The sequence below is a fragment of the Sporothrix brasiliensis genome (assembly GCF_000820605.1).
Source record: "Sporothrix brasiliensis 5110 chromosome Unknown Cont19, whole genome shotgun sequence".
NCBI classification, from domain to species: Eukaryota; Fungi; Ascomycota; class Sordariomycetes; order Ophiostomatales; family Ophiostomataceae; genus Sporothrix; species Sporothrix brasiliensis.
In genome coordinates, this window is record NW_024467138.1 from 621858 (window position 1) to 639539 (window position 17682).

The 17682-nt window shown below is 56.0% G+C and overlaps 6 protein-coding genes across 6 annotated transcripts; 5 read left to right on the plus strand and 1 right to left on the minus strand.

Moving 5' to 3' along the window:
- Window positions 1–1547: 1547 nt before the first annotated feature.
- Window positions 1548–3404, plus strand: SPBR_00402 (uncharacterized protein; the record flags this gene model as incomplete). The annotated part of the gene is made up of 1 exon (XM_040758721.1): window positions 1548–3404. The coding sequence occupies one exon, from the start codon at window positions 1548–1550 to the stop codon at window positions 3402–3404; it is 1857 nt and encodes a 618-aa protein (XP_040617984.1).
- Window positions 3405–5359: 1955 nt separating this feature from the next.
- On the plus strand, window positions 5360–9121 carry SPBR_00076 (L-aminoadipate-semialdehyde dehydrogenase; the record flags this gene model as incomplete). The annotated part of the gene is made up of 3 exons (XM_040758396.1): window positions 5360–5420; window positions 5509–7260; window positions 7317–9121. 3 exons carry the CDS (start codon window positions 5360–5362, stop codon window positions 9119–9121), a joined length of 3618 nt encoding a protein of 1205 aa, XP_040617985.1.
- A 460-nt stretch (window positions 9122–9581) lies between these two features.
- On the plus strand, window positions 9582–9812 carry SPBR_01163 (uncharacterized protein; the record flags this gene model as incomplete). Its single annotated transcript, XM_040759479.1, has 1 exon — window positions 9582–9812. One exon carries the CDS (start codon window positions 9582–9584, stop codon window positions 9810–9812), a length of 231 nt encoding a protein of 76 aa, XP_040617986.1.
- Window positions 9813–10643: 831 nt separating this feature from the next.
- Window positions 10644–10847, plus strand: SPBR_09068 (uncharacterized protein; the record flags this gene model as incomplete). The annotated part of the gene is made up of 1 exon (XM_040767194.1): window positions 10644–10847. One exon carries the CDS (start codon window positions 10644–10646, stop codon window positions 10845–10847), a length of 204 nt encoding a protein of 67 aa, XP_040617987.1.
- A 1694-nt stretch (window positions 10848–12541) lies between these two features.
- Window positions 12542–14887, minus strand: SPBR_00261 (uncharacterized protein; the record flags this gene model as incomplete). The annotated part of the gene is made up of 2 exons (XM_040758580.1): window positions 12542–13879; window positions 13946–14887. The coding sequence occupies 2 exons, from the start codon at window positions 14885–14887 to the stop codon at window positions 12542–12544; spliced, it is 2280 nt and encodes a 759-aa protein (XP_040617988.1).
- A 1567-nt stretch (window positions 14888–16454) lies between these two features.
- On the plus strand, window positions 16455–17230 carry SPBR_00965 (uncharacterized protein; the record flags this gene model as incomplete). Its single annotated transcript, XM_040759284.1, has 2 exons — window positions 16455–17062; window positions 17203–17230. The coding sequence occupies 2 exons, from the start codon at window positions 16455–16457 to the stop codon at window positions 17228–17230; spliced, it is 636 nt and encodes a 211-aa protein (XP_040617989.1).
- Between the last annotated feature and the right edge of the window lie 452 nt (window positions 17231–17682).

Consider the following 17682-nt stretch of genomic DNA (forward strand, 5'->3'; position numbering starts at 1 on the left):
TTTACGCCGCATAAACACCAACAGCCCATGTACGAGACATGTCGTATAGTAGAGATCAGCAGTCTAGAACGAATCCCTCCAACAAAACAGAGAACGGAGTGTGCGAAGAACGAAGAGACCTAAAAGACCTCAGAGACATGACTAACCAACAACAATCTGCTCCAGAAGAACGCGACAAAACTGCACCATAAAACCGCCCTCTTGGTGGAGACGCCTTCTTGACATCGTCGAATAAAATGCGAGCCAAGGCGACATACCTCTTCTTCCTTCGGCCTCCATCCCCCTGTCGTCGGGCAAACAGTTTGAGGCAGAAAATGCACCGCACAGTGCATGCGAGTGGTGGGCATGCTGCAACGTACACGCCTTCAGCAGCACCTGGACCACCTCACATCCTCACACCCACCTTTACGTGACCTGGTGTGCCCTGCAACTGGCAATATTGTGACCCCTGCAACCCTCAAATCGGTATGCGAACCCACACACCGGTTTGACTAGCGGCCTTCCTTTGCATTTCCCAAGTTAGAGTATGAGGATATATTTCTTTTTCCGCTGCGGAAAACAGAAAAGGTGAGAATGGCCATCCACAAAACGCCAGGCCGGACAAAGGCACCATGCGGCTCAGCCAAACGAAGTCCCATTCTGTCCGCCCGCTCATGTTTGCACATCGTGTCTGTCATCTCACAACTCGCATGCCACGCAGGCACACATATTTACGACATCTCCGCTATTCCTCCTCTTCCTCCCAAGTGTTTCCTTCTTGTTGTCCTCTCCACTTCTACTGCTTCTTCTTCTGATCACTGATCTCCCTACATCTTCCCCCCACATATGCACACACACAAGCGTGTGATACTCACCTTCTCCTTCTACTTGTGCTTTTTTGCGTGTCTGTAAACCTCGTCGATTCCGATTATTTAGTCGGTCTCTGCCCCGTCTTTTTTTCTGAGCAGCTCAAATGTGTCACCGCATCCACATAAACAACCCTGCCCAAATCCAACGACTACTTGTCCGATCGATCCTTTTTCTTCATTAGACTCTGTCCTGCCGGCTTTGTCGCCTCGTTCCATCCTCTCGTTTTCATTCCCAACTCCGCTCTCGCCTTAACATCCACTCATTCAGAACTGCCTCGTTATTTCTCGCCTCATTCATCCTCAATACACCACCCACGCGCAGAACAGCACTTTAATCTGTCCGTCTTCATTCCTTGTCACTGCCATATCATGGCCAGCCGGAATAGTAGTCAAACTTTCCATGGACTCACGGCTGGCGTTCCGACAACTACCCTGACTGAGGTATGACGCACAATCTCTTGCTGTTCTGCCATGGATCTGTCTGACAGAAAATAGGACTTTTCTTATGACGGTGCGGTTGCTCAACCGCCGCCGTTAAAGCGGTCTAAAACGTCTCGGCCTGTTCATCACTTGCAGTCGCCTGCCTCTGTCGACATGGCCCCCTCTTTGAGCTCGCCCTATTCCGTCGTACCAAGTATGGGTTCGCAGCCCAATGCCTTGGCTCGGAGACACTTCTCGCAGCCTCATATACTGTCCTACATGTCAAGTCCAGGAGGCACCCATGACCTCGCTGATATGGGCTTCGACGATATCGGCATGGAGCCAGCACACTACCTGCGCACCAGAGGCATCTATGAAGACCCAGGGCAGATCCCCATCTCGGCCGGCGAGAAAATGGAATCTATCCCAGCCGGGCTTCTTCAAATGGATTTTAGCAACATGAGCAACGCCACAGCTCTGCACTCTATCCCGTCCAGCTGCGGGTCTCTCACGGAAGACACGACCTTTGACACGGCCATGAGCGGGCACCAGAGCGACCGCTACAGTGACAATATCTCAGCTCCTATTCAGATGGCCCACGCTGACTCCCAAGGCTCGTTCCTGGACCCATTTGGCGGCGCCGCCGGATCATCCATTGCCATGAGCTACAGCAAGAGTGTGGGAGCGGAGGACTCTCTGGCAAAGTCGTACTTTGTCAGCGATGACGATGTTCGCGGCATTGGCTCTAGATATTTCTCTGCGGGTCAAGCAAGCTACGGCTTGGAAACGTCTCCTGGCCCTACCTATTCGCCGGAGGCTGCACAGGTGATGGAAAGAAGCGACACTCTCAACAGCTACTCGTCTCTGGGCCTGAACCCTGCTGATGTGGCGGCCTTTGCGTTCTCGGACTACACCGGCCCCCAACACTTTTCTGCGGACATGGAGCGGTCGGTCTCTGGCACCAGCGCCAGGTCCAACACGTCTCTTCGTATGCGCGCGAAATCATCTCTGCGCCGGCAGCTGGACAACGCCAGCAAGATTCAAATCCAGCCAAAGATGGGCGCGCTCACGAGGCCTGTTGTGCCCTCGTGCCACTCGTCCTCCGACTCTGTCATGGAGACTGCCAGCGGCACCAATGCAAAGGTAGAAATCACCAAAGCCAAGCGCGAGCGGCCCAAGTCAAAGAAGCTCTTTTGTGACCTTTGCACACTGTGCCCGGAAGGGTTCAGAGGCGATCACGAGCTTCGGCGGCACAAGCTTTCGAAACACTCCACCACCGTGAAGAAGTGGCGTTGCCGTGACCCGCACATGGACGGCATCGAGTCGTCCATCACAGCCATCCGGCCGCTCAGTGATTGCAAGCACTGCAAGGAGGGCAAGGCTTACGGTATTTACTACAACGCGGCCGCCCACCTCCGTCGCACGCACTTCAAGCAGAAGACGTCGCGCAAGCGCTCCAGTGCGGCATCAGCCGTGGACAGAAGCGGCAGCAACCCAGACGCAGACGGTGGTGGAGACTGGCCTCCGATGAACGATCTGAAAAAGTGGATGGTAGAAATAACCATCACCGGAGACCAGGTCACCTCTGTGACCGAGGCTGGCGATGCGGACGAAGAAGAAGAGGACACCTTCAACGAAGTTCAGGATCTGCAGGCAAGCGAGGACGTCATTGGAAATATGGACGCCTCGATTGGCACAGACATGGGCGACATTCCGAACTACACCTACTTCGGCATGGGCATGGGCTTCGCGTTCCCACAGGACGCAGTCACGGCCTTGGCCGTCGCCGCCGGCGGAGACGCAGCTGGCCTCAAAAATGTTCATTCGGCCGAACTTCAGGCTGAAATGCCGAGACTCGACCAGTCGGCCATGTACACTCAGGCCAGCGGTCTCGTGTCGTCTGCGCACTTTCTCGAGTCGCAGTCCAACCCAAGCTACCTGCTCCGCGAGATGTCGGGTCTCGAATCGTCCGGGTTTGTGAGCAGTCCCTCGGGTACCACCATCACCCAAGGCACTGCACACCCGTTCCTGTCTGAGCAGCATCAACTTGACGCGACGGCGTTTGGCTATTCCCAGCAGTATGCTCCTAGCGACCTGCTCGAGTTTGACTATGTGCCTCTCGGCGGTTCGATTTAAGAGTCGTACTTTTTAATCCTTTTTTTCGTCATTTTTTTTCGCTGATAAGTTTCCCAGTCGGAGGCGGCTTTTTTGTTTTCCTCTGAACAGTTTTTGTTTCTTCAAGTCGACTTGTTCCTTTTCTGCACAAAAAAAAAATCACCCCAAACGGCAAGACCAACCAAAAAAAAGCTCATATCAAATATTTTCATTCTGGATTGCGCATGATGACAGTCATCTGCGATACCTCCATATCCCCGCATACAAACCGACCATCCTGGAACGGATCGTCGGCGAAGTGGTGTGGGGATCTTTTCTTTTCTTTTTCGTTTTTTTTTCCCTCTTCATACCTGTTTTATTGATGACCTTTGACGATTTTTTGATTTTTTTTTCTCTCTTGTCGCTTCCATATTCTGCTGTTTTTGCCATGGTTTGATGTCTGTTTTGTTCTCTGTTAACTGTCTTCTGTCTTCTGTCTTCTGTCTTCTGTCTTCTGTCTTCTGTTTCTTGGACTCTCTTGTCCAGACCCTCACGTCATCGGGTTCAGATGTGTGGGTTACGTTTTCCTTGCCTCCTTTTGGTCGATATTTTTCCCAGAATCAGCGTCGGATGTACTATGAACGTACATCCGAGCGTGATCAGGAGACGGCCAACGTTTTTATTCGGGCCCTTTTACTTTCTCACAGCCTTGTACCTTTCAACCATTTTATATCACGGGAACACACCTCAGCATGACGTTTTGCAGACAAAACGGGCTGACGAGGTGGGTGGCCTTGCATGTTGCTTTTCGTCTTGTGGTAACTAGGGATTTTTACCACAAGACGAGAGGCCAGCAGCAGCAAGCCGGGAAAGAAACGTTCCGGAAGCTATTGTTCCCAAAACCGAGTTTACTCAAAGAGACTACAAGGAGAGGGAGAGTCATACGGTGCTTCGCTTCTTATTTTGCTGCTTTGTCCACCTTGCAGTTTGAGCAAGGTGTTGGGATTTCCACAGCCAGACGAGTTTCAGCAGGGGACGAGACTGATTTTTACTTTTATTAATTCTGTTTTGTTATCTTGCTTTTATTTTGAATTTTGTTTGGTTTTTTTACACGTGTAACGACTTTGTGTTTTTCACTATGGCGCTTGTTGACTTTCATGGGCGTCTCGTCGAAGACGACAGAACAACGGGCATTTGGGCTTGGAAGAGAAGTTGGTCTCTCTCATGTTGTTCCAGAATGGCGTTCGCTGCTACTTGACCTTGGTCTGGACAAGTATATACTATTTGATCTTTTACTTGCAATTTATATTTTCTTATTACTTTATCGCTATTTTTATTTCTTTTGTGTATTCATTTAATATTTACAATTTGAACATTTTATTAATATGATATTTTTTATTTATTCGAGTAAATAAGAAAAGGATACATTCACATACATTGTGATTGTTTCCAGCACATTTTTGTAGAGCAATGGTCCATTAAAAAAGATGAAGAGACAAAATCTTCACGATGTAAGTGTAAGCTGGAATGTTTATTGTGCACCATTGGAGTTCTGTGAGACGTTCACGCGAGACGAGGCTAACTACGGAGTACATTTAGGCGTCATACTGTCTTGTCGTCTGGGCCCGACGGACGGAGCTGCCCCTCACCAAAAGCGCAAAGTGCACCCCGCAATTTCAGAGATCAGCATGCTATAAGCTGAACGACAGCACGTCACATCCGGTGGCGGAAAAAAAGTTTGGCGCAGCGGCAGTCCATTGGAAAGTGCTGCCCGTGACTCACGCTCTGTCACGGAAGAGCTCTTGGGAAATTTTTAGCTGCAGCAGTGTCTGTTTCGGCGGGGCCATCCACTGGTCAATTGGCGACGGGGCATTTTGTGTTAAGAATCGTCCCGTCTCCGTTTCCGGTCTCTTTTTCTGGTCTTTTTGCTTTTTCTCTCTTCACCATATACCCACGACCACAACCACAATTGAGCCAGGCTGCACAGACTGCGCATCATGGCCGCGCCAGCACCGCCAGATCCGACAATTGACCTCCATTGGGGAGAGTTTCGTGGAGGTAAGCGTTCGTCTTGGGGCTCAATGGCTCCGTACTCGGCTGCCGGCAATTTTGCCTGACACAATGTGTTTTTTTTCTTTACGTCTAGCGATCCACGACATCTTCGCCGCCAATGCCAAGAAGTACCCCGACCGAGAGTGCGTCGTCGAGACCAAGAGCTCCCAGAGCAACGAGCGGTCCTTTACCTACCGCCAGATCAACGCGGCCGCCAACCGGCTCGCCCACCACCTGCTGGCCCACGGCTGCCAGATTGGCGATGTGGCCATGATCTACGCCTACCGCGGCGTCGACCTCGTGGTGGCCTACATGGGCGCCCTCAAGGCGGGCGCCACCGTCAGCGTCATCGACCCCCAGTACCCCGCGGAGCGCCAGAAGGTGCTGCTCGACATTGCACGTCCCCGGTTTCTGGTCTGCATCGACAAGGCCAACCGCGAGTCGGGGCCGCTGTCGGCGCCGGTCCTCGAGTTTGTCGCGACGACGCTCGACCTCAAGTCGTCCATCCCGGCGCTGCAGCTGTGCGACGACGGCGAGCTGCGCGGCGGCGTGCGCGCCGACGCGGCCGACACCACCGACGGCGGCAGGGACACACTGGATCCGGCGACCTACAGCAGCGAAGACCCGTCGGGCGTCGATGTCGGCCCCGAGGCGGCGCCCACGCTGTCGTACACGAGCGGCTCCGAGGGCCGGCCCAAGGGCGTGCTGGGCCGGCACTTCTCGCTGACGCACTACTTCCCGTGGATGGCCGAGCGGTTCGGGCTGTCGGACCAGGACCGCTTCACGATGCTGTCGGGCATCGCGCACGACCCGATCCAGCGCGACATCTTCACGCCGCTGTTCCTGGGCGCCAAGATCATCATCCCGCCCGTCGAGGTCATTGCCTACGAGCTGCTGGCCGAGTGGATGAAGGAGAGCCGCGTGACGGTGACGCACCTGACGCCGGCCATGGGCCAGATTCTCGTCGGCGGCGCCACCGCGCGCATCGGCGCGCTGCGCAACGCCTTCTTCGTCGGCGACCAGCTGACCAAGAAGGACACCACCAAGCTGCGCAACCTGGCCAGCGGCGCCAACGTCATCAACCTCTACGGCTCCACCGAGAGCCAGCGCGCCGTGTCGTACCTGCGCATCCCCAGCAAGAACGAGGACCCGGACGTGCTCGACCGCTTCCCGGACATCATCCCCGTGGGCCAGGGCATGCAGAACGTGCAGCTGCTCGTCGTCGACCGCGACGACCCCACGCGCCTCTGCGACGTGGGCGAGCAGGGCGAGCTGTTCCTGCGGGCCGGCGGCCTCGCCCGCGGCTACCTGGGCAGCGACGCGACGACGCAGGCGCTCAACCGCGCCAAGTTTGTGGCCAACTGGTTCGTCGACCGCCCGGACCCGCGCGACCGCCTCTACAAGACGGGCGACCTGGGCCGCCGCCGGCCCGACGGCAGCGTCGAGTGCACCGGCCGCATCGACTCGCAGGTCAAGATCCGCGGCTTCCGCATCGAGCTCGGCGAAATCGACGCCCACCTGTCGCAGCACCCCTTCCTGCGCGAGAACGTCACCCTCGTGCGCCGCGACAAGAACGAGGAGCACACGCTCGTCACCTACTTTGTGCCCGAGACCAAGCGCTGGTTCCAGCACCTCGAGGAGCTCGAGGCCCAGGGCGGCGGCGCAGGCCCCACGCGCTCGCGCACGTCGCGCGCTGCGCTCGACGTGCCGTCGCCCGACGAGTCCATTGGCCAGATGCTGCTGCGCTTCCGCTCGCTGTCTGAGGACACCAAGAAGTTCCTGGCCGGCCGCCTGCCGTCGTACGCCGTGCCCAGCCTCTTTATTCCGCTCGCCCGGATGCCGTTGAGTGAGTTCCGCAAGTATGCCCCCTCCTTCGTTACACACAAACCTGACCCCGTCTAGACCCCAACGGCAAGATCGACAAGGCCGCGCTGCCGTTCCCCGACGAGGCCGACCTCGCCTTCCTGGCCAAGCGCCGCGCGTCCTCCGTCGCCCCCAAGCTCACCGACACCCAGCAGCGCCTCGCCGCCATCTGGGCCGCCGTCATCCCCAACTGCTTTGCCCGCTCGCTGCGGCCCGAGTCCAACTTCTTCGACGTGGGCGGCCACTCCATCCTCGCCCAGCAAATGTTCTTCCGCCTTACCAAGGAGTGGAAGGACATTGACGTGCCCCTGCGCGCCATCTTCCAGCACCCGACCCTCGAGGCCCTGGCCGCCGAGATCGACCGCGCCCAGGACCCCATCGGCCTGCGCCTCGACGCCGTGCCCCTCGAGACCGACGCCCACGCCGAGGACGAGGCCTACGCCGTCGACGCCCGCGAGCTCGCCGGCCAGCTGCCCGCCCGCATCCCCGCCGCGCCCGCCACCTGGGACGCCGCCACCGCGTCAGGGCGCGCCCCGACCGTGTTCCTGACCGGTGCCACCGGGTTCCTGGGCGCGTACATTGTGCACGAGCTGATCGAGGGGCCGACGCAGTCCAACGTCATTGCGCTCGTCCGTGCCAAGGACGCCGCCGCGGGCCTCGCCCGTCTCGAGTCGGTCATGACGGCGTACGGCCTCTGGTCGCCGGCCTGGCGGACCGCGTCGCCCACACCCCGCGTGCAGGTGGTGGCCGGCGACTTTGCGCAGCCGCAGTTTGGCCTCGCCGACGGCGTGTGGGCCCAGCTCAGCAGCACCGTCGACGCCGTCATCCACAACGGCGCCCAGGTCAACTGGATGCTGCCCTACTCGGTCCTGCGCGCGGCCAACGTCCTGAGCACCATGACGTGCATCCAGCTCTGCGCCGCGGGGGGCGGCGGCGGCGGCGGCGGCAAGCCCAAGCGCCTCGCCTTTGTCAGCTCCACGTCGGCGCTCGACAACGACCACTTTGTCCAGCAGGCCGCCGGCCCCCACGGCACCCCGCTGCTCGAGACGGACGACCTGGCCGGCAGCCGCAAGGGCCTGGCCACGGGCTACGGCCAGTCCAAGTGGGCCAGCGAGTACCTGCTGCGCGAGGCCGGCCGCCGCGGTCTGGTCGGCGCCATCGTCCGCTCGGGCTACATCACCGGCGACCCCGTCACCGGCACCTCCGTCACGGACGACTTCTTGGTCCGCCTCTGGAAGGGCTGTCTGCAGGTCGGCGCGCGCCCCGACATCGCCAACACCCTCAATGCCGTCCCCGTCACCCAGGTCAACCGCATCGTCGTTGCGGCCGCGTTCTACCTGCCAGCCGCGGCCGACGGCGTCTCCCTGGCCGTCGCCCACGTCACCGGCCACCCGCGCCCCACGCTCAACGAGTGGATGGGCGCCCTCGAGGCCTACGGCTACACGGCGCCGCTCGTGCCCTACGCCGACTGGGCCGACCGCGTCAAGGCCTACGTCGACGACGAGGCCAACGCCGCCAACGCCAATGCCGCCGCCGGCCGCGAGTTCGCCCTGCTGCCGCTCTTCCACATGGTCGTCGGCGACCTGCCCGGCAACTCGCTGGCCCCCGAGCTCGACGACCGCCACGCCCAGCGCGCCCTCCAGCTCTACGACGCCGCCTCCACGCCCGCCGACAACGCCGTGCCCATCGCCACCATGGGCGTCTACCTGGCCTACCTGGTGGCCGCCGGGTTCCTGCCCGCGGCACCGGCCGGCTCATTGGCAACGCCCCTGCCGCAGCTCAGCGAGGCGGCTCTGGCGAACATTGCCGCCGGCCGGCTGGGCGGCCGGTCGGCTGCCAAGTAGGAAGTAGGCGGTGAGCAGGGCGCATACGAAGACGCCGTGTTCAGCGCACAAGGCAAAACAAGCATGTCTGCATGTACGTGTACAAAAGTTTGGGTTTACGGTATGGGAATACAAAATGGTACAAGCATGTGCAATTCAACAAGGGCAGTGGCTGGGGTCATGTTCACCTGGTAGATATATTCACGTTATTCACAATGTTGACAATGCGATTTTGAGTGATATTCAAAGACAAAATGTAAAACAAGGAGAGAGTGTACAAGAACAAAGCTCGTGTCAAAGAACAGTACATTTCTTGCATGTTCATGTCTTGCCAACAGATCTCAGATATAAATGCATCCTGCCTCTCCCTTTGCTCCCACTTCCCTGCATCGCCACTCTGAACCATTTTGCTACAAAACGCCTGTGCATCTTCCACAACACTCCCCGTTTCAACAACTTTACCACCACCACGACCGCCACAATGTGCGAACTCATCTACGTGACCATGCACCACACCTGCGGCCACAAGGATCGCTATACTAAGGTCACCAACTGCCCAGAGGCAACGGCCATCCGCAAGGACTGTCCCGACCAAATCTGCCCCATGTCGATGGCGGATGAGACGTACGACTGTGTGTGCTTCCGCTGCAAGCGAAAGGAAGAAACGCTGGCGAACGCGCAGGACGAGGTCGGGGTAGAAGCAAAGGAGTAAGGACGTAGAATACAGAGATTGTGGTGGTGCTTTTGATTCGGCACGACATCGAAAAGGAACGACAATGTAGATTGTACTTGTAGAGCACAGAATGCTTGGTAGATACAATATCTGCCGTCGAATGATGAAACCGCTGGTTGGTAAGTTTGTCAATAAATCAACTTTTACTCTCCCCAATAACGCTCCGCATGTAGGCCAAAATGTGACATTTATCACGCAACTTAAGAATCTGTGAAACCTAATACTCTGTTGTCTTAACGATATGTCGTAGAGAAATTACTCCATACAACATTCACCTAACTGAATTTGTATATTTTTGAAGTATTGGTAATCCAATGAGTTGCGGTACTGTACGTTGGAGCAAATCAAAACGAGTCCAACAAAATAGAATAAAGCATTGGTTTGCGAACAATGGAAAGCAATGGACAGCCAACAACACTGCGAACACTGCGAACACTGGGAACAATGGAAGCACCGTGAACATGTTTCGTATTCCATACTAAAGATGTTGTTCACGGGGTCTCAATAAAAGGACAAAGAACAAAAGAACCAAAAGGAAGAAAAAAACCAAAACCGGTTCATAATGAGAGAACAACGTGCTTATGTTGTTCAGTCCACGACGTTCTTCAAGTCCACCGACATGGCACTTATAAATAAAGGTCCTGCCCGTTTGCAATTTCACGTCTCGATTTTGAGAATCATCATCAACACTCAACATTACACCTTCACTATATTCGCCAACTTTCAATCGTCTGCACCGCCTTCTTTGCGCTGAAGCCCTGACATCGTACACAACACCTTTCCTGCCAGCCACCAGAAAAAATCGCCATCATGTGTGTCTTGACCACCACGTACTATGTCTACGAGGAGTGCGGCCATAGCACGAACAAGGTGGCGCGAACCAAGGTGTGTGTGGTGCCGGGCCTGCTGCGGCCGAAGAAGACGTGCCCGCAGGAGAAATGCGAGATGGAGTCCAAGGATGTGTGGTTTCATGGTAAGTGCACGACGTGTGCCCCGTGGCGCGAGGAGCCGTAGAGGGCGGGCGGTTTGACTGGTACGCAGTTGTGCGGCGATGGCGTAGAGTAAACAATGCGTCGAGAGTGTACGCGGCTGGTCTGCTTACACGTTGGTGATCCGTAGAAATTATTCAATACAATTTTTTTTTTTTTTTGCAACACCCATTTCACCTTGTCATGTCACATGTGATATTATTCAAGTAAAACTAGAAAAATTCTTTGCATGTAGAATTCCTTGTGAAAATGTATTTTGTTTCGCCAGTGTTCTGTGCTTTCAACGTGCAAACGTGGTTGTTTTGCTTTGTTCTATTTCCGCCACACTGCGTTAAATGTTGTAGTAGCAAAAGGACACAAATAGAGAATATTTTAAATGTGAGGTATGTAAAACGTCGAATGTGAAGGAAATTGAAACGAGGCCGGGCATTGTCGCTGTGTAGCTATTGGTGTTGTGCATGCAACGAACTATAGACAAAGGACCGCAAAAATAGTTTATGAACAAACAAAAAGATTACAGAACTACAGCGACAAAGAGACTTTGAGCCACTCGCCAAAGGGAAATAACAAGAAAGAACACGGGCACATCACAAAGCAACTCAATGACAATGACAACAATGAAAGTTCGCGACAAGCACAACAGTTATGGCTATGCACTGAACACTCGCTTTTGTGCCTTTGTAGTATTGCATGCTAGCCAGCAGTATGAGACGTTGTTGGGAGTTGGTAAATGCATTCTCGACAAACGATGAATGAAGTTGTTCACTTTGTTTTCTATGCTGTTCTGTTCTCCAAGACAAAAGAAACAACCCGATGTTCATATAAACTATTCTTGAATTCTCCTTCATGTACTGTGGCATGACGTGGATATAAATATAGACTCTGTCTCTTGCTGTTTTACGATTCATTTTAGAAGATCATCATCCACAAACACAACTGCCTCTTCAACAACACTTTCAGCCTCGTCCTTTAGTTTTTCATCGTGTCAACGACTTCTTCCACCGACAGCCGCTTCAAGTCTGATCGCTCCCTGCCTTCTGACTTGCCCATTTTCTACATCCTCCTGCAATCGCCACGCCAGCACTTACCGCGCGCTCCACAACCACCGCCAATATGTGCCACATGTTCGTCGTCTACACCCACTTCACGTGTGGTCATGTCACTACTGCGGTCACCAACGAGATGTGTGAAGCGGCAACTATCACTCGGTCGGCATGCCCGCAGCTTCTGTGCCAATGGACCTATACTGACACGCACAGCATGTACACGTGCCGGTACGATTGCGTGTTGTAGATGCGGCCAGCTCACCGGCTCTCGATATGAGAAACGACAACGACAAGGTGACAATCCGACCGCTGGCTCGGTCGAAGACGAGGAGACAGGAAGACAGGAAGACGAGAAGCTGTGTTTGTAAGTGATCACCCCCTTTTGAGTATTTTTTGTTTTCGCCTCCGCTTGATTTCCCCCCCTTCCTCTGCCCCCTTCCCCTTTTTTTTCTTTTTTTCTTTTCCTTTTTTTTTTGCTTGTTTGTTTCAGTGTAGTTTAAGTCCATAACTCAATACTAGCTGGTTCTAGAATTCATCTTCTCTCTTGCCTACTGTGATTATACTGCTTCAATGAATAATAGACCCACTGTGGAATTGCGCGACTCTTGGCCTTGGTGGCTTCCATACTGCAAAATACCGCCTGAGAGCGACACGTCTCTGCCTAGTTTACATTTCACCTCCTGTGGAAGCGGGAATAGCTAAGATCGTAGCGCTTCTTGCGCCACGCCTGCTTCTCGCCATAATCGCCACTGACGGCCACCCGTCCCCACGTGCCCGTAAACGTCAGCTCCAGCGTCCCGCAGCCGGGCGTCCCGAGCGGAATGCAGCTCCAGAGGGCCTTCTTCTGCTCCTCGCCGTGCACGTCCTCGTCCTCGTGCCCGTCGCTGATGTCGGCGCTGCACTCTGCGTAGAACACCTGACACTTCTGCCAGTGCCTTTGTCCGTGGGAGGAGCGGGGCCTGGTGCGGTCGTAGCTCGCGGGCCGCACGCAGAGGCACTGCGGGCGGTCAAAGACGGTCGTCTCGTCGACGCCGACGCGGCACTGGCCCAGAGCGCGCTGGGCCCCCGTGGCGTATTCGACGAGCAGGCCGCGGTCGAAGCCGTACGTGGGGTCGCTGAAGACGGTGATGCGCGCCACGGGCGTGTCGATCGGCGCCGTCGACACAAAGTTGCTGTAGTCGTTGGCCCGGGCGGGCTCGCGCGTGGGGAGGGCGCCAAAGGGCGGCGCCAGCGTGACGGGCGACGGGGGCCGCGGGATCGCGTCGTACGCCCCGGCGACGGCCAGCAATTCCGAGTCGCCGATGGAAAACACCAACGAGATGGGGGCCCTGGCGGCCACGACCGTGTCGACCCGCGGCGCGTCCAGCATCGGGCCGACCGAGACGTCGCCGGCCAGTCGGAAGCGGAAGAGGAAATTCGCGTTGCAGTAGACGTATGCGTTTCTGTCATGGTCGTCGTTCTCCGTGTCCTCGTCCTCCTCGTCCCCCTCGTCCTGCTCTTCTTCTTTTTCTTCTTTTTGTTCGTTTTCTTCTTCATTGTCGTTGGCCATCGGTGTCAGCTGCGCTTCTTTCTTTGCCTTTCTCTTGGCTCGCCGCTTTGCTTCTTTCTCTGCTTTCTTCTCCACGGCGTACGCTGCTACATCCGCCATCTCTTCCTCGGCTTCTTGCAGATGGCTGGCATTCCGTCTTGCTCCAAAGGCCAGGACCCGTTCCCCGGCCGCCCGTGGAATGGGAATGTACACCCAGTTCACAGCATCGGGGTCCAAGGCCAGTTGAGTGAAGCGGGCCACCGGCGTTGCCGGCGTATGTATGTGCACGGCCGCGACTTTGCTGTACACAAACATAAGCGTGATGCCGTCACAGCGGTCGAGCGGCGCCGTCTGGAACTTGGAGGTCGGGACAATGCAGGAAAATATGAGGCGACAGTCGGCCGAGACATCCGGCGGCGTGGGTGTGTCCCAGATGTGGAGGCCCTTCATCTTCTTGGGCACTTCCAAGCGGGCCATGCCATACTGCACAGTCAGTGGAAGCGTACGAATTGTATATATAAAATACATCCAAAGTCAATTGTGACCCACCTTGAAGTGTATCTTGACACCCCTCACGCCGGCTTGGTCCACGATGGTGTACGCTTCCGTGTGAGAGGTTCGATTGTGCGTGGCGGCCGGTCGAGCCACCAGCCGCTGGACAGATTTCAGCCCCCGGGCGTCGATGGTCAGCAGCAGAATCGGGTGGTCGGCCGCGCTGGCTGCATGTTCCAAGCCAAAAAGGACCACGGGGCTGCCCCGCTCCCAGGCAGCAACATCGACCAGCGGAACGGACGCGAGCTGGCCAGTGTTTTCGGCGAGGGGCTGGCCCCGGTCGAGCACTGCTGCGTAACGCCAGACCTGACTGTCGGCAGAGTTCTGGAGGACAATGTCGACCAGCTCGGGCGGCAGTCGCGTCAGCCCACGAAGGAGGCTGGACAGATCCGGTTCCTGCCCCCCTTCCTGTTCCTGGCCATGTCCGGCGGCGATACTGGCCCTCGCCACCCGGTCGACGGAGATTCGCCGGTCTGCCTGGCCCGGTTCGTCCAGCCAGAGCCATGCCGCCTGTCGCCACGGCCGCCGCCAAGCAGCGGCGATCCAGAGACGGTCCAGGGCGTCCTGGCTGTCGAGACCAGCATCGTCGCCGCCTCTCCCGCAGTGCTTCCGGAACACAATGCGGCAGTCCACATGCACGGTGCAGGCCTCCAGCATGGCCGTACCCTTGGTGCACGAGGCGTTGCGGCACATCATCGGCTCGTTCTTGTTGTTTTGCCCCGGCTCGTCACCCGGATCCAGTCCGGCCGTCACCTCGCCGTGGAAAAATGCATACTGGGGATACGCAAACGGCGGCGTGCGGCGACGGTACCGCATAGCCCGGTCGACGCCGAGAAGCGCCGTGCAGGCGTCGCCGACCTCGAGCGCCGTGCCGCAGAGGCCGCAGTGGGCGGTGAGGCCGAGATGCAGGGGCTTGTCGCTTTCGTGGCGGGCAAACATGGCGGTGTGTGTGTGTGTGTTCTGTCGCAGGTCTGACCACGATTAACAAGAAAAAGAGTTGGAGTCGAAGGATCCCAAGCACAGGAGATTAAATATGCTCGAATCAGCACTTGCAACTTTGGTTTGTAAGGCTCGCCCCACCAATCACAACAAGGACAGGGGTAGCTGCTGCCTGCGATTGTCGTACGATGTAGGTCGTATTGCGGTACTCTTCACCTACACGCTCTCTGGGCATGGTGTCCGGTCATAATCGGTACTTGCAACGACAAACTCCTGATGATCAACGGTTTACTGCAGTCTTGACGACAGTGAATGGTCGTCTTACACTGTGTCCACGCGGTCACTGTTGGAGAGCAAACGGATGTCTCGATCGGTAAACCGCCGACAGATGCGGAACTTGCACACGACAGAGGGGCGGGTATCCGTCCCACCTACGCACCAACTGGATCATTCGGTCGAAGACGAGGCTGTCCGGCGAGGCGTCTCGAGAATCCGTCGGCCTTGGCCGCGCAGACAGCGCCGTTTCGGAACGGGCCGGCTCTGTGTTTTTGGCTTACAAAAAAGTGGGACTACTTGTAGTACGTTCTAGAGAGATGTGTAGTAAATATCCAACACCTTCGTTCTCGTTATCAAGAAAAGCAAAGCAGCGAACGTTTCTCTTATCAAAGGACAAATAAGTATAAAATAACGTGGGGCAGATGCACTTGGCATTGACATCGGCTTGCTCGAGTAACGAGGCCGAAATTAGTCATCAAGACCATTCGTTCATGCTTCCCAGCTGAGGCATCATTCAGGACGAGGGATCGTTGGCCGCGGAAAGCGAGCGTTTCTCAACATATGACGTAGAACGGTCGACTCGACAACACAAGTTCGCAACACCAAGCCAAAGCAACCATGTCTAATGTCTAATAACTGGGAGAGCGACAATACCCATCATCTACCAACTCGGTGCGTGCCCTGCCGGTTCCACTTTGAGACAGGAGACGTTTATATCGCCGGTGCGCCTGCTCATCCCCGCCTGTCGCCTCTCTGTTTATGTTCTGTGTCGTTCATATACTTAGCGCCTTGCAGACTTGGCGGGCAAGAGATCAAAACCACTCGAGTACCGTTTTCTGGGCTATATCGATACAGACGAAAGTGCGGGTGTGAGAATTCGCACACACCTGGATGGGGCCAAACTGTCACCGTCCACCACCTCGACAGGCTACCATGAGGCATGTCTGGACCTCTGGGGACATGATCTTCTCTCATGGAGTATGTCTGAGAGCACCAAATATGAATTTCCCCCGCCACAACTCGACGACCGCCGTCGCTGGCACCGGACGCGGCTACATTTGGCGACCGAGCTGCCCAAACTCTTTCCAGACGCCGTCCTACCGACTGAGCTGTGGCACAAAATAGCTTCCTACAACGATCTTGTGCTATTGTACGCTGTCGAGGCTGTGCGTCAGCTCTGGGAACACAGCCGTAGCTGCAGTGCCGAGCTGGATTTGTCCTTGGGTATCTGGGCGCACTACATGTTTATTTAAGCGACCTCGACGACTGTGGGTTCCGGCAAATGATGCCCATGGTCTGCAACACGCCGGACATTACCGGCTATTCCGCGTTCTGGAGCAAGAAAGAGCACGCCATAATGGCTCTACACGCGCACCGCCACGGCGAAGACACGTCCTTTTACAGCCACTATGACCGACTGTACCAGCATGCGTTTTGGATCTATTTCCCCCTGCTGCCAGGCGAGCGACTTGTCGACATTTATGGCCGGGACAACTACAGCGGCGCCCAGTCCTTTCGCATTGATCTGAATTTTCGGACCAACAAGTCGCGCTACATGGTGTTTGGCCCCGTTCGACCGCGCGTTTTGCCACTGAATGTCTCGCGGGAACGCGGCAACCATCTCCAGTACCACAATGTCGCCAGCTTGCCGACAGACGCCCCGACACGCATCCATTACAACGTGTGGCCGCGTGGCATAAAACGGCTGGTCTTTGAGAATGCGTACATTGGGGTGCTGCCCCCGATCGGATCGACCTCGCCGGCCCAACCTGCCCGTCCTCGGAACGAGGCGTACTTTTCCACGACGCTTCCGCTCGAGGGCGTGGTTTCCGTCACGCCGTCGTACTGTCGACGAGGAGATAAGGACCTTCGTACTCTCATCGGTGGCCTGTTGTTCTCGTACGGTGATAGGCGGCCGTGTGTTCCATTGTGGGATTTTCGTCTGGACAATGTGGGTGAACCCGTCGACGTGTCGTCGGCCCATGCTTTGTATCTTGGATATTTCAGAGTCAGCCGCTTCGATGTACACTTGGAGACAGTGTCCACGACACCCAAAGTGGACGATGAAACAGTCCAGTGGTGCTCAATTATTTTCCAGGGAAGCATGGTGCTCTGGCACACTGGCGCCCCTTCTTTACTGGACGTCAAGCAAGCCGACCAAGTGGCCACAAGCCACTGGCCGGAGTGCCTCGAACTGCAGCTGCATTGCCCTTCCTGTGTTGCTTTCATTGGTTGTTCGTGTCTTATTTCAAAGCTTCCAAAATACATTTGTTGCGTACAAATATCCCACTGAATTCGGCAATACAAATGCTCCCAGGCTAAATCAGTTTGAACCGTCCTTGCGCAAAGTCAAATCGGCCATTATAACAACTCCGTGGTGAAGTATGTTTTATACACATGCATCTCGTAAATGCCCCACGCGTCCGGACAACCTCTGTGTCTGTGAAATATACCCCGACTCCACATGACATTACATGCAAAGCAAGACACGTGCTTTTCTGCTCAGGGCCAAAATAGAC